This window comes from Rana temporaria, chromosome 3, assembly GCF_905171775.1.
Source record: "Rana temporaria chromosome 3, aRanTem1.1, whole genome shotgun sequence".
NCBI lineage: Eukaryota > Metazoa > Chordata > Amphibia > Anura > Ranidae > Rana > Rana temporaria.
The window spans coordinates 190,813,653-190,828,898 of record NC_053491.1 but is presented as its reverse complement, the minus strand read 5'-3'; the positions used below and the strand labels follow the sequence as shown (position 1 = coordinate 190,828,898).

The window sequence follows — 15,246 nt, the reverse complement described above, 5'->3', positions numbered from 1 at the left end:
GCCAAAAATTAAGGCTTTAATCAGATTTTACTATATTGCCAGAAATGTTTGCGACATATTTTATTGGCCTTACCTTTTGTGATGTCTTGCCAGATTTATTTCATGTTACCTTAGTGAGCAGTTACTTTTATACTCTACTGTATGTGACGATAAGAGGCATGTTTCTCTCAAATTGTACACCTTGTGTTTTTGTAAAGGCTGTCTATCATTAAATATTTTTTTTTCAATTTTTTTAAGCAGTAAAATACTTTATTGAAGTTTTTAAAAATTCAGTACAGTAATAACAAAGCACCACCGATCAAGTATCATACATTAGTGCAATACAAGCAGAGAAATATAATTTATATGAACCTCACAAAAAGTACAGTCCAGTGACAAAAATCTGAAAAAAGTGCTAGTATATACCATCTTAACGAAAATGTTTTCAAGGCACATAAAAGGAAAGAGGGGAGTGAAAAAAGAGGAGGCCAAGTGGAATCTAACCATGCAGACCAGATTGTATCATATTTGGCTGGACAACCTCTGCTCATATAAGTCAGTTGGTATAAGGGGAGCACAGATCTAATAGATGAGCACCAAACATTGTAGGAGGGTGGGTGATCTAGAGCCAGCAATAGTTTAAGGGCCTTAGCCAACCTGGATGTAACTTGCTTAGAATAATCAAAAATCAAAGAGCAACTCCACACTATGTGATAAAAAGTGCCAGCGACATTCAAACACTTGTTTCAGAATGAAGCATGAATGGGATTTATACGGCGCAACCTCTGAGAGGTATAATATATCCTATATAAAAAATTTAAGTGGATCAATTTATCCTTAGCAGATATCATCAATTTAGTATCCTGAGCTACCACATCTCTCCACTCCTCTTCAGAGAGGGTATTGATATCCGTTTTCTACGTCTGGAACAGTAGAGAGGTCCTAGCTCTGTAATGAGTTATGTGGAAGGCATAAATTTAAGAAAGGGGTTTGTCAAGATCGGAAGCCTTTAGAGGAGATTCTAATGAGTTCTGTTGGAGGATAGGTGTTTGGGGAAATTGGGTCCTAATGGCATACTGCAATTGTAGGTATCTGAAAAAATACTAGGTAGGAAGGGCAAATTCTTCTTTCAGTAAGTCATAAGAGTTCAATTCTCCAGTTGGAAAGATATGCCTCAGAGTGTAAATTACTAGTCTTTTCCAAATCAAGGAATCCAGGAGTCCATTCTATGGTAGTGGGATGTATCAGGAATGGGGAAGAGACTGCGTATAGGACTGTGGTGGAGAACTTTGTCACATGTTGTGAGGATAATCATCTGCACTTAAATGTGAATGAAAAGGGTGCTAGTTGTAGATTTGAGAAGGAGGAAGGCACTGGTGACCCCCGTCTTGATCCAAGGAGTGGATGTAGTGGAGAATTACAAGTATTTGGAACACTAAAGTGCTGTATAGAAAGGGTCAGGGCTACCTCTATTTTTTAGAGGAGAGTGAGGTCTTTTAGCATCTGCTGAATAATGTTTTATTAATCTATGGCGGCCAGGGCTCTGCTTTATGTGGGTGCATGCTGGGGAAGCAGACTGAGGCCATTAAATTATATAATTATTGTGTGACGTGTGAGTGATGGATGTGTGGATTTAATCTGGTTTATGATCCAGATTTTTATGATTTTTTTTTATTATGTTGGTATTAGGTTAACTGTGTGTAATGAATTTTGGGTAATATTACAGAAAGTGGTGTAATTTGCTTGTCTGGGGTGTTAGAGTTTACGTGGATGCTTTCTAAACTTGTCTTTTCAATTAAGCCTTTGACATTGTTTTTATCCCTTGACTACTCATGCCTAAAAATAAAAATTTGGGCTTTAAATACTTAAAAAATAAATCTTTCTTGTTATAGATAGAAATGATCATTAAAAAATAAATGTCACCCTGTTACTGCTGTGTTATACAGTTATACCGCTACCTGAATATACCTGAATATAGCATTACAGCGGTTGAGTTTTAGACTTTAGCTTACTATCAGAAAATAGCAGTCTTAGGTGCCCAAGGGCCCCATGAGGCCCTTTGGTACTTGTTGGGTGGCCCCAAAATTTCCAGTCAGTACTGGAAACACAGATTTTTAAATGGATTGCAATGACAGTGATCTCTAGCAGTGTCTTGTACCATTGTCTCCAGTCTATGTGTTTGTCCTACAGCATGTCAACAAATTAACAACGGCGCCTGTAGCATAGCAACAGTCTCTGACTATCTCCTGCTGTGTGTCCATAGACATTTAATGCACTGAATATTATGTGTGGTCCTTTGGTGATGTTACAGGACCACAGTCGAGGCCCCCCCCCAAATCTTATAAGTTGACAACCACTGCTCTATTCTCAGAGTACAGACTACATGCGAAATCCATGAAGTGAAGTCGTTAGCAGTGTAACTGAAATGGTTCAACTTTTCTTCCATTAGAAACTTCTCAAAGATTTTGTTCTGAGAGTTTAGGATAAAGTTGGGTTTTAATGGCTAACAAGTATAACAATATACAGAATACATAAAGTGAACCTGTGCTTTGTCCCATGCAAGGCAAAGAAACAGGCTTGTCTGAAAAGAACTTCGGAGCTCATATTATATATGCTTTGTAAAATTATTCACAGTGCTTATGTTCTCATTTTTGCACACCAAAGTGATCAAGTGGTTAATGATTTTTGTTCAGTTAAGTCAATCAAAAACTTAAATGCTGTGCTTGAGTAGTGTTACGACATTTAGGATGTGACCAGGTAGAGCTTTGAGAATATTTCCAAAGATAATAGATTCATAGGCATGTACAAGTACCTCGGAAGGGGGCCTGTCTATCACAGAAATTAAAATGCTGTTTAATAGGGTGGAAGGTTTGTAGCCTTAACGACCAAACAGATACTTAAAAGGAACACATTTTCTCTAGAGAATAATACAGCCATAAGAAGGATGAGGTAGTATAAAAGAGAACAGGAAATTACTTAAAAAATATAGGAAATAAGATTCAGCTGTCAATCTAGTAATGAAAAAAGTTAGATGGGCTCTTGATAATGCCTTGGGAAGAATACTGTAAAGAAAATGAAATTGTTTTTTAGTTTTGTATTTTCTTTAGTAACACGCAAACTAAGGTAAAGATAAAAATATGTTTGTTGTTAAGCCACCGCTGTGGTTTGAACTTTGCAAAATTAATGGACTTGTAACATTTTAATTCTGCAAAATAAAATTATTTATTCACCCATATTAGGCTTGAGTAGTGTGTGATTTTAAAAACCCTAAATATTTCACTACAATCAAAGCTATTGTCTTCCCTTTTCTTCTTTGCTTGAATTAGGAACAACAACATATCTAATGATAAGTTTAACCTAGCAAACAACTTCTGTTCACATTGCCCATGATACCCCACCAATTTCCATGTATAAATAATGTTCTAATGGTAAGGCTAACTGTACAGGGAGAGGGGAGTGGTTGTAAAAGCAGAATAATTGTTTCCTGTGTTCATTCATTGCAATTATCTGATGCCCCCCATAATTCAGAAAGGGAATGCAATGCATGTGACACATCCCTTCTGTGCCTTTGTACATTTAAATAAATAATAGGACACTAAATCAGCCACTTGCTGAAAACATGTAAAAGATAAGCCAGTAGATTTATATGAGTGTGGAACCATAATTGCAAGAGTTCTTAAAAGAAAAGATTACATAAAATAACCGCAATTAAGAAGGGCAAATAAAAGTCACATAGCTACGGAAGAATCAAAGAGAAGGCAGTAAAGAATGTGTTGTGAAGAGACAGACACTCAAAGCCAAATGATAGAATGCTGAATACATTCCACATAGCCATTTACTTCAATTTCCCAGTGGTGAAATAAGTAAATATTGTTTTCAGCTCTTTAGCATTGGCAAACTGTGTGTATAACCGCTGTGTGAACTTCTGCACACAGGTGACTGTGACAAACTAGCTCCTTGATATCAGCTCTGTAGTTTTATTGTTATTACATCTTACTACTGTACTTATAATCACATAATGCCATTTGGGTTTCAATAGCTAACAAGTATAACAATATACAGAATACATTTTGCTACACATAAAAAGAAAAGCATTTAGCAAACAAAGATACTTGTTTATTTGTACCAGTATTGTAACTCATTTACTTATGCCACAGCGATTTACTTTTTTTCAAAGCAGTGGTCTCAAATTACCTGAGGATCACTGGACAAGTTTTCATATACCATGGGGGCTGCATACATACATATTTAATAAAAAAAAGAATAATAAAATAATTCATATTTTTGTTATTATTTATTTAACATTTTAATATATTGATATTCATTAACAGTTAGCCCCTCCTTCTTACCTAAGGGGTTAAAACAGTTTTACACCCTGGTGGACCAGCGGACGAGCGATTTATGCACCTCTGGATTGAAAATAAAAAAATAAAAATTTCCGGCGCACATTTATCTGAGTCAGAACACAGCAACGCTCTGACTCCAGAGGTGCAGACTACAATGCTCCTTCATGGGACCACCAGGGCTTAAAGGTTAGTCCTCACATCCACAGAGACATATTTTATTTAATTTATTGCCAGTTCGGCAAAAGATTAAATCAGTGGTTTCCAAACTGCGGCCTAGGTGCCGGATGTGGCCCTTTGCTTGCCTCTGTCCGGCCCTTGGGGCACTGCTTCTCCAAATGACACCAATGATGGGACACCATCCCTCTCACTGACATTACCAATGGGGCACTATTCTTCCCACTGATACTAAAAAGGAGCACTCTTTCTCCAATTAAACCCAATGATGGGACACTATTCCTCCCACTGATACCCACCAGGGGCAATGTTATTCCCAATGAAACTAATGATGGGGAATTGCTTGCTTCCACTGACTACAGTTTGGCCCTCCCAAAACCTGGAGGACAGTAAACTGGTCCTTTAGTTTGGAGACCCCTGGATCAAATAAAAAAAATAAACTGTCGATGCACTGGCTTTCATCGGCCCGCATTCCACAGCTCACCAGAAAATGTATCAGTATCCTGGTGGATCAGTCCTGCGGGCCATTTTTAAATGGCCTGTGGGCCAGTACTTTGAGATCCCTGTTTTAAAGGGAATATGTCACAAAGCAAAATAAGTAGTCAGAAACCGCAGACAAAGTTGCATTTTTTTTTACTCCTGCGCTGCCTACTAAATTCAAGACAGTGAAATACTGTACATAGGTTCACCTTGCAGAAAGAACAAATATGCACTCTATGAACTAGAGCAGGGGTCAGCAACCTTTTTCCACTTAAAGGCCATATTCAATGTATGTAAATGCATGAAGGGTCACATTCACCTGCTAATAAATGAAGATAATAATCTAGACCCCTTTACATTATACAGCCCTCGCACTTCTGAACCCCTTTGCATTACACAGCCCTGCACCTCTGGACCCCTTTACATTACACAGCCCCCGTACTTCTGGACCCCTTTAAATTACACAGCCCCCCTGCACATCACACAGCCCCCCATGTTATGCTTTAAAATTGTGCACACTTGTGGAACAGCAACAAACTACAGTACTTAAAAATCTCCATAAGTGACGCTATAAAAATGTATACAGGTTAACAGTTTAAAGTTACAGATGAGGTCTTGCACAAGAATTATTGCTCTTCCTCTAATGATGTGTGGTTTGAACACTGTTTACATTTGCGGTCGCAACTTACGTGTATGCATTTGCTTCTTTACGCGAGTGCGGAGGAATAGGGCGCTTTTTATTTTTACGCTTTACCATTAAAAAAAAATCTGATCACTTATTGCTGTCACAACGAATGTAAACATCCCTTGTGACAGAAATAGGCAGTGGCAGCTACTCTTTATGGAGGGATCTGGGGTCTATAAGAACCCAGATCCATCCTTTGCACTTAAAATAATTCAAAACACCAAGTTTGGCTATTTTTTGAATACTGTAATTTTTTTTTATTTGGTGCCTTTAAGTCTTCTGTAAACCGGAAGTGATGTCATGACATCGCTTCCAGGTTACTAGATCCGAAACCCGATCGAAGCCCATTGTGGCTTTGTTCGGGTCACCGGCCGGCGGACGGGCCCTCCCGCTGTTTGGGATAACAGCCGACCGGCTTGCTTCTTAGCCGCATCCGTTGTTATCCCGGGAATGCCGACCAGGGTTAAAATGTCCACAGCCCGAGTGCACCTGAATTTATCACGTGCACTGATGGGCCAGACATTTAGCGATGGCGGGCCGAATGCGGCCTGTAGGTTGCCGTCCCCTGAACTGGAGAGTGGCAGTCTTGAGGGATCTCACAAAGGTATTTTGGTTTATGACAGTTTCCCATGGATGTCAGTAGATTTAATTTATTAAAGTAAGCAACAGAAAGCATGGCTAGAATATAACCGTACATACACTGTTACTAATTATTGGAGTAGCTGCAGCCTTCCAGTATATATACAGCATAGAAATGTAAGATGACCTATTGTTCAGCTGCAAGTTATGCTGTCAGTAAGTGATGGTTACTGATTGTTCATTTGGTACTAACCAGGACTTGGAATTGGCACAGTAGGTAGACAATGGCCCAGATTCAAGAAGCACTTGCGCCCGCGCAACCATAGTTGCGCGGCGCAAGTGCTTACTTGCTCCGGTGTAACGAGTGCTCCTGATTCAGGAACCTCGTTACACCGACTGCAGCCTAGGATGTGACAAACATAAGCCTCCTTATGCCTTCACATCGCAGGCTGCATTCTTGAGTTGGCCGCTAGGGGGCGCGGCCTTTGTGATCGGCGTGTAGTATGCAAATTGCATACTACCACCGATTCACAAAAGTTGCGCGGGCCCTGCGTACGCAAGGAACGGAGTTTCCGTACGGCGCCTTTAGCATAAGGCTGCTCCTGCTAATAGCAGGCGCAGCCAATGCTAAAGTATAGCTGCGCCTCCCGCCCGTGAAATTTAAATTTCACGTCGTTTACGTAAGTGAACAGTGAATGGCGCTGGACGCCATTCACGTTCCATTAGAAGCAAATGACGTCCTTGCGACGTCATTTGCCGCAATGCACGTCGGGAAAGTTTCCCGACGGAGCATGCGCTGTTAGCTCGGCGCGGGAGCGCGCCTAATTTAAATGATTCCCGCCCCCGGCGGGATCATTTACATTAGGCGCCCTTACGCAGGGCTAATTAGCATAGCGCCCGCGCAATTTACGGAGCTACTGCTCCGTGAATCGCTGGGCAAATGGAAATATTTGCGTGGGCGCAGAGAAAAATCTTTGCTCTTTGCCCACGCAAATATTGCTCCATTCTACCTGAATCTGGGCCAATGATGGTATTTATGTCATTGAAAAAAATAACTTGGAAAATAAGTCCAACATTAATATCCTGCTCAATCTATTTTTCTTTTCACCATGGCATCCTAAAATGAAGTGCTATGTTCACTTGTACTGTGTCCCACTTTAAAACAAAGGGACTTAAACTATTTACATCATACACTGATGGACTCCTGCAAAAGAGTTTTCTTGTATTTACAGTGAAAAGCATAAAATATTTATAAGGAATGCATCTTCTACTGTTGGCTTGCTTTCACCTAAAGCATTGTTTGTTCATGTTCTTTACCCCAATTTAGGTGTATTTCTTTGTGTAGATTTAACATTTCATTCTTAATATGTTTACTTTTGCTCAATAAATTTCTTTGTGTCTGGATTAATTCTATTGTAAGATGTTGAATACAGTCCATACTAAAAAGGACTGGTTACATTTAATGGACCCTGACAATCTTCCAGAGTATAGACAATGGAATTTGGTCCAACACCTAACACGTTCCTCATTTTTTCAGAAAGCCATTATTTTTCTTGCATTTCAGAAAGTGTTTATGACTTGTTTGTATTTTCTGGTTTCATAAAATGTCTGCACATATTGTATCTGACGTGTACACTGTGGCAAAGGTCATCCTATTTGTTCCATGAATTTGGGGATGATAGAGATTTGTAATGTGCTTTGGATAGCACAAATGGGATGTGTCTTGTCAGGGTAGCACCATGAAGAGCCTGTTCACAGTATAGTTATTTACCTTACCTGACTGGGGAAAAAAGTGATGACATGGAGTTGAACGGCAATTGTACCTTTAACATAGAGAAGCACAGAGACCTAGTGGTGACATCGCTGGGTCTAAAATAAGATATGCAGGTCTTATTTCAAACTGTTATTAGCATGTTGATGAGGGAGGGATCATGGAAGGAAAAATATAGGTAGATTAAACCTTTTAAGATTTAAGATGACCATAGACACTAAATGGCAGGTGTGTAGATTTCTCCCTTGGAAATTTCTCTTCATACCCACTAATTTCCTAACAATTTTAAATTAGCAAGCTCTAATGAGTACATTTATATCTAATCAACTCAAAACGGTAAAACAGAGTTTAGAAAAATTGCTAAAAATTTTATTTATTAGTCAAAGGTTGTTGATTTACATGTAAAAACGAATGGACTTAGAAAATTACTTACAAAAGATGCTCCCCCTTACTTCCAAAAACAGCCTACCCCAACTCCTAAAACCAACCTTCCCTCTAAACCAATATGGAATACTCCAATAAGCCCCCTGTCACCTCTATAGCTATACGTGCAGTAGAGAAATTAATCTTAAAATTTCACAACAGAGGTACTGAAATCACAGTTCCTTTTAACATATTTTCAGTGGAAGCAGAAACGTTGTATACTTCCAGCCTTCTAATAAAAATAAATACTAGGTGTTTCTAAGCTATTGGAAACTTGACTTCAGAGTCTGAGGCCTCGTACACACAACGGTTTTCCTCGACAGAATCCATCAAGAAACCTGGTGGCAGAGCTTTTTTGCAGAGGAAAACGGTCGTGTGTATGTTTTTCATCGAGAAAACTGTCGAGGAACTCAACGAGAAAAAAAGAGAACAAGTTCTCTTTTTCCTCGTCGGGAGTCTCAATTTCCTCGTCGTGTTCCTCGTCGGGCTGGTTTTCGACGAGAAACACGTTCGTGTGTATGCTTAGAAACCCGCACATGCTCAGAAGGGTAGCGCCTGTGGAATCAAACTTCCCCTTTACAGTGCCGTCATACGTGTTTTACGTCACCGCGTTTGACAACGACGAGATTTGGTCTTGAAAGTGTGTACGCAAAGAAAGCTTGTCAAGTTTCTCGACAAGCCTAACAAGGAACTCGTCGATGAAAACGATGTTTCATTTAGGACGAGTTCCTCGGTCGTGTGTACGAGGCCTTATGCCGGGTACACACGAGAGGATTTCCGCGGATTTTGATCCGATGGAGTGTACTCACCATCGGATCGAAATCCGCGCCGAAATCCCATCGCGATGACGTGTCGCGCCGTCGCCGCGATGATGACGCGGCGACGTGCGCGACGCTGTCATATAAGGAATTCCACGCATGCGTCGAAACATTACGACGCATGCGGGGGATTCATTTGGACGGATTGATCCGGTGAGTCTGTACAGACCAGCGGATCAATCCGTTGGGATGGATTCAAGCGGATAGATTTTAAAGCATGTCTTAAAATTTTTATCCGCTGGAAATCCACCCCAGGGGATAAAAATCCGCGGAAACAGATTGTACACACCAGGGGATCTATCCGCTGGAGCCGGTCCGCGGATCAATTCCAGCGGATGGATCCTCTCGTGTGTACGGGGCCTTAGTTGTGTCCTTTAAAGGCATATCCAACCTTTCAAAAAAAATTATAATAACTGTACCCATATTCAAAATAATGTGCATTTACTAATGTTTTGCTTTGCAACAGTAATCAGTGCATCATGGGTGCAATACACAGGCTCCTGTGGACAATTCATCCAGCCCAAGGTTCATTTGGAGGTTCAGACCTTCTTTTATGAAGCTGGAGGAAGTAATAAGTGGACTACAATTGTGGTGGTGTTGTCACATTTGTACTCCATTGCTATCTGAGTTTCTTTGCCACAATGGAAGATTGAACTTGTAGTTTTCCATGGCATAAAAAGGTTGAATTAGCCTTTACGGATACATTTGTTCACAGTACAAGCAGCTAGAAGGGTCACAGATACATTTTAAAAAATATATACATTTCTTTTGCACGTTAATGAGGAATTCATAGACTTATAGGTCCGGATTCAGAAAGGACTTACGACGGCGTATCTGCCTTGCTACTTTGAAGTACGCGGGCTTACGCCGGCCCATTTACGATACGCCAACGTAACTTTGGGAGCAAGTGTTTTCTGAATACAGTACTTGCCTCTCAATGTTACGTCGGCGTAGCGCATAGGAGATGCGTTACGCCCGCTCAAAGATACGACAATGTACCTGAATCGCGGCCATAATTTGTAAAATGTGCAACCTGGTCTAAATGCTTTAAATTTCATCAATCTTATTTAAATCAGTTTAGGAGGAAATTCAAAAACATATTGGTTGGGTATGGATTTCAATCAAGTATTGGCCTTATCAGATATGAAACTGTGTTGTATTTGATTGTCTGCTTTTTCATGAAGCACCAACTGATGTGAATGATTATATGTACGTTGTAAAGTGTTGTGCAACATCTTAATGGGAAAAATGATTTAAACAACCTGTGTGTAATTTGTAATAGCAGTTACTGCTTTGCTACAAATATTACAGATGAAATAAATTGTAAAAAAAGTAACACCCATTATGTTGTGCTAATCCTAGGGTCATGGAAATGCCTTACTCCTACCAGTGCTGTGCTTTTGCTATTTGTGAAAATGCTGTTAAACAATTAAACCAATGGGGCAAGGAGGACAACAGCAGCACTGATGAGTTTTTCCGAAAGGAAGCCGGCATGCTACATACACAAGGTGAGAATCAACTGTTTTACAGGAACCTTACACAAGTGTGTTTTTGATTGTTTTCTATTGTGCATTTACTCATGTGAATATGTTCATTGAGGTAAATTGGGAAATACATTGTGAAATGTTACTATGTGCTAATTATTGTTAAAAGAAGAATATCTCTTTTTATGGGTAACTGGTATTATTCGCATTCATGCAAATAACTGATATTAGAATGTTAATATTTTCGTGTATATATATATATATATATATATATATATATATATATATATATATATATATATATATATATATTAGTGTCTTGAAAAAGTATTTATACCCCTTGAAATTTTCTACATTTTGTCATAATACAACCAAAAACATAAATGTATTTTATTGGGACTTTATGTGACAGACAAACACAAAGTGGCACATAATTGTGAAGTGGAAGAAAAAGGATAAATCTGTTTTCATTTTTTTTTTTTTACAATTAAGTGTGGCGTGCATTTGTAATCGCCCCCCTTTACTCTGATACCCCTAATTAAAATCTAGTGCAACCAATTGCCTTCAGAAAGTCACCAGACATAGGAGTTAAAGTGATTGTAAAAGATCACCTTGTAAAACAACCTATTCAGTTTAAACTAGAAATGAAAGGCAAAACATTTTTTTTGTACAGATATAAAAAAAACAATATATAAATACCTTTTTTCCCTTTTTTATAAGGGATCACATTCCCTCTGTTCTCAGCTACATAAGAGCTGGTGGGAGGAGAAGAAGCAGCACACTGAGCTTCCCAGTGAATGACTGTGCAGAGGGGGCGTGTCAGGACAGGTCTGATCATTGGAGGAGAGTATACTGAGTTTCCAGCATAGCTAGAAAACTGAGGGTGTGTTTTCCTGCTCAGTTTGGTTGGTTTTTATTAGGAAAGCAAGGGGACTGGCAGGAGCACCAGGAATTTCACATAAAGGAAGCAATACAAAGAGAACAGGATTCATTCTCATACAAGTACATAGTACAGCAGGCACTTATTAGTAATATGAAGTGTTAGGGTAACAAACACTTTAACCTAAATTTGCTAATTCTTTGGTACTATACTATTTTAAATATAAGTTAAAGATGCAGCATCTCCGCAATTCTTAGCCTGCTCTTTTATAAGCACATTGACATAAGCCAAATATATTATTTTTCCATGTGGTGTACTGGGGCTTTTAGAACTCAGGCAATGGCATTAATTGTGTGATTTTGTCAAGTGTAGACACTTTTAATGCTGGATAAATGTTGGATCAATTACATGGTTGATTGCAGTTATAACCTCATAAGGGGTTTAATAATAATTTAATGAGAAAAAACATTTACACTACAGATGACCGTGACTTTGAAGATTTTCTCTTGGACTTTGAAGAAGATCTTAAAGTTCTTCACACTGTACAGTGTACACCATCTCCAGGTAAATAGTGAATTTTTTAATGCAATAATAGTAATAAAGTATATAACATAAAATATAATCTTTAAATATGGTGTTTATTGCTATTATAGATAAGGTATTACAGGTTTTTCTATAAACTATGTATATCATTTGAAAGTTTTTTATAAGAATCTTTACTCTATAACTTAAAGACGGTATTTTTTTTTAGTTGTTGGATCTTTTACATATTTAATTACAGTATGTCTGCTCTTGCAAAGTTAAATTGACAAATTACTGATGTACTGCATCTCTCTTTTCTGTAGGACCCTTCAAACCCTGTGATCATTTATTTGGAAGCTGGCTCATCCGAATTGGCGTGTGGCTTATAGTTTTTCTAGCTTTTATCTGCAACGGTTTAATTATTGCAACTGTCTTCAGACATCTCTCATACATTCCATCCATAAAGCTTCTGATTGGTCTTATTGCCATCATGAACACCCTAATGGGCCTATCTAGTGGTGTTCTGGCCACAATTGATGCTTTGACCTTTGGAAACTTTGCTCGGTATGGGGCTTGGTGGGAAAGTGGGGTAGGCTGTCAAATAACTGGCTTCCTGTCGGTTTTTGCTGCTGAATCTTCCATCTTTCTTTTAACAGTGGCTGCACTTGAGAGAGGATTGTCTGTAAAATGTTCTACTAAATTTGAATCAAAATCCTCTTTTATAAGTGTTAAACTGTCTATCGTCTTGTGCTTCATTCTTTCACTGGTCATTGCGGTGTCACCTCTGCTAAGTGGCAGTGCTTATGGGACATCTCCATTGTGTTTCCCATTACTGTTTGGTGACCCCTCCTCTATGGGTTTCATGGTTGCTTTAGTCCTCCTGAACTCGCTCTGCTTTCTTGTAATGACCGTAGCCTATACTAAGCTGTACTGCACTCTAGAGAAAGGTGAACTAGAAAATGTGTGGGACTGTTCAATGGTGAAGCATATAGCTCTGCTGCTGTTCTCTAACTGCATATTGTACTGCCCAGTGGCCTTCTTGTCATTCTCCTCACTTCTAAATCTCACATTCATTAGTCCAGAAGTGATAAAGTCGATACTATTGCTAATTATTCCTTTACCTGCATGCTTAAATCCTCTCCTATACATCCTCTTCAATCCACACTTCAAGGAAGACATTGGCACTTTAAAGAGTACAGACATGCTGTGGACCAGATCTCGTCAAACAAGTCTGGCTTCCATCAACTCTGAAGACGCAGAAAAACAGTCTTGCGATTCCACTCAAGCCCTGGTGACCTTTGCAAGTTCCAGTATATCATATGAGTTACCGGTCAGTTCCTCCTCATCGTATCGAGTGACTGAAAACTGTACATTATCATCTGCAGCATATGTGCCTTGTCACTGATGAGGCAATACTTGTTTTGGTATTTACAATGACCACAAGTCTCTTAATATTTGCTGTCATTGGGGGAATGTCAAATGCCTTTATTTAATAAGGCAAACCATAAAGCGCAGTAACCAATCAAACATTATCTTTCATTATCCTCCCTATATAAAACAACAAATGTTAAAATGTGTTTGAAAGATAGCCTTATGAACAGTATGTTCTTTGTTGCAGTTGTATCTATTTAATAATGTGGTACAAAAAGCAGTAATGGGCAGTAACATGTGCTAACCAATTGCAAATGAATTTCCTGCAGTTTATTGTATTGAAATTTAGGGAAAGGCTGTTTATAATTGGTTGGTTTGGGTACAGTTTGCACATTCCTCTTTACACTTATTAAAAACAGTTGAATATCTTTTTTTCCTTGAACCATAACAAACAGTGCTGTTTTAGCTGGACATTCTTTAAAGGATAAAGCTCTGGAATTGGTTATAATATTTCAAAGAGTTTTCTTGTATTCCCATCAAAATTATCTCTTTTAATTGATCCAAAAGAGCCCTGACTGAATGCCTAGGAAACACCCCGTTAGCTTCCAAGTGACCTAGTATTGTTCCTAGCGTGCCCTCCAAAATTGTAAATGTAAACATTTAAAAACCTTTCTTTTTAGGAAATTTACAATAATATCTACAACTCTATATTCTCCAGAATATGTAGAACATTTCTTACATTAAGAGACTTTACCTGCTCTTATAGCCAAGGTTTCAGAGATCCTTTGCAGTGATTCTATGCAGGACAGATGTCTTAATATCTAGTATATTGTTGCCCAGAAATCTACACTATTGTTTACTGAGAAATGTTTCATTTATGTTAAATTACGTAGACATAATGGAGACTCCAGGCATACAGCTCAGGTACCTAGATAAAATACATATTGTATATAGAGCTGTTTTACCTGCCAAAGGATTTATATTGCTGTCCATCCAGCTCTGCCGCACAACACAGCCCTGTATGGCAGTGCAGGGGACCTGATTTTAAGTAATTTAACTAGGCCTTGTTCCTCATGTTACATAGTTACATAGTTAGTCAGGTTGAAAAAAGACACAAGTCCATCCAGTTCAACCACAAAAAAAAAAAAAAACACAGTACAATCCCATACACCCAACTCCATACCCACATGTCATTGGACTGTGAAAGTGGAGCAGCAGACTGCTAAGCTTTCTATCACCCTACTCTTTCATCCTATCAGCATGTTTCTTGTTAACATATTGCATTATTCCTGCCTGGAGTACAGCTTTAACCGCTTCAGCCCCGGAAGATTTTACCCCCTTCCTGACCAGAGCACTTTTTACAATTTGGCACTGCGTCGCTTTAACTGACAATTGCTCGGTCGTGCGACGCTGTACCCAAACAAAATTTGTGTCCTTTTTTTCCCACAGTAGAGCTTTCTTTTGGTGATATTCGATCACCTCTGCGGTTTTTATTTTTTGCACTATAAACAAAAGAACAGCAACAGTTTTGAAAAAAACACGTCTTTTACTTTTTGCTAAAATACATTTCCCACATTTCCCCCCCCCCCCAAAAAAAAGGTTCTCAGTTTATGCCAATATGTATTCTTCTGCATATTTTTGGTAAAAAAATAAAAACGCAATAAGCGTATATTGATTAGTTTGCCCAAAAGTTATAGCGTCTACAAAATAGGGGATAGAATTATGGCATTTTTA

At 38.8% G+C, this 15,246-nt stretch overlaps 1 protein-coding gene across 1 annotated transcript in view; it reads left to right on the top strand.

Annotated features, from left to right (window-relative positions):
• LGR5 (leucine rich repeat containing G protein-coupled receptor 5) overlaps positions 1-14,889 on the top strand; it is a 227,346-nt gene extending 212,457 nt beyond the window's left edge. Inside the window, exons 16-18 of the mRNA XM_040343997.1 lie at positions 10,618-10,763; positions 12,100-12,183; positions 12,465-14,889. Coding sequence (XP_040199931.1) covers positions 10,618-10,763; positions 12,100-12,183; positions 12,465-13,546 — 1,312 coding nt within the window. The 3' untranslated portion in view covers positions 13,547-14,889. The remainder of the gene's footprint in view (positions 1-10,617; positions 10,764-12,099; positions 12,184-12,464) is intronic.
• Positions 14,890-15,246: the final 357 nt, after the last annotated feature.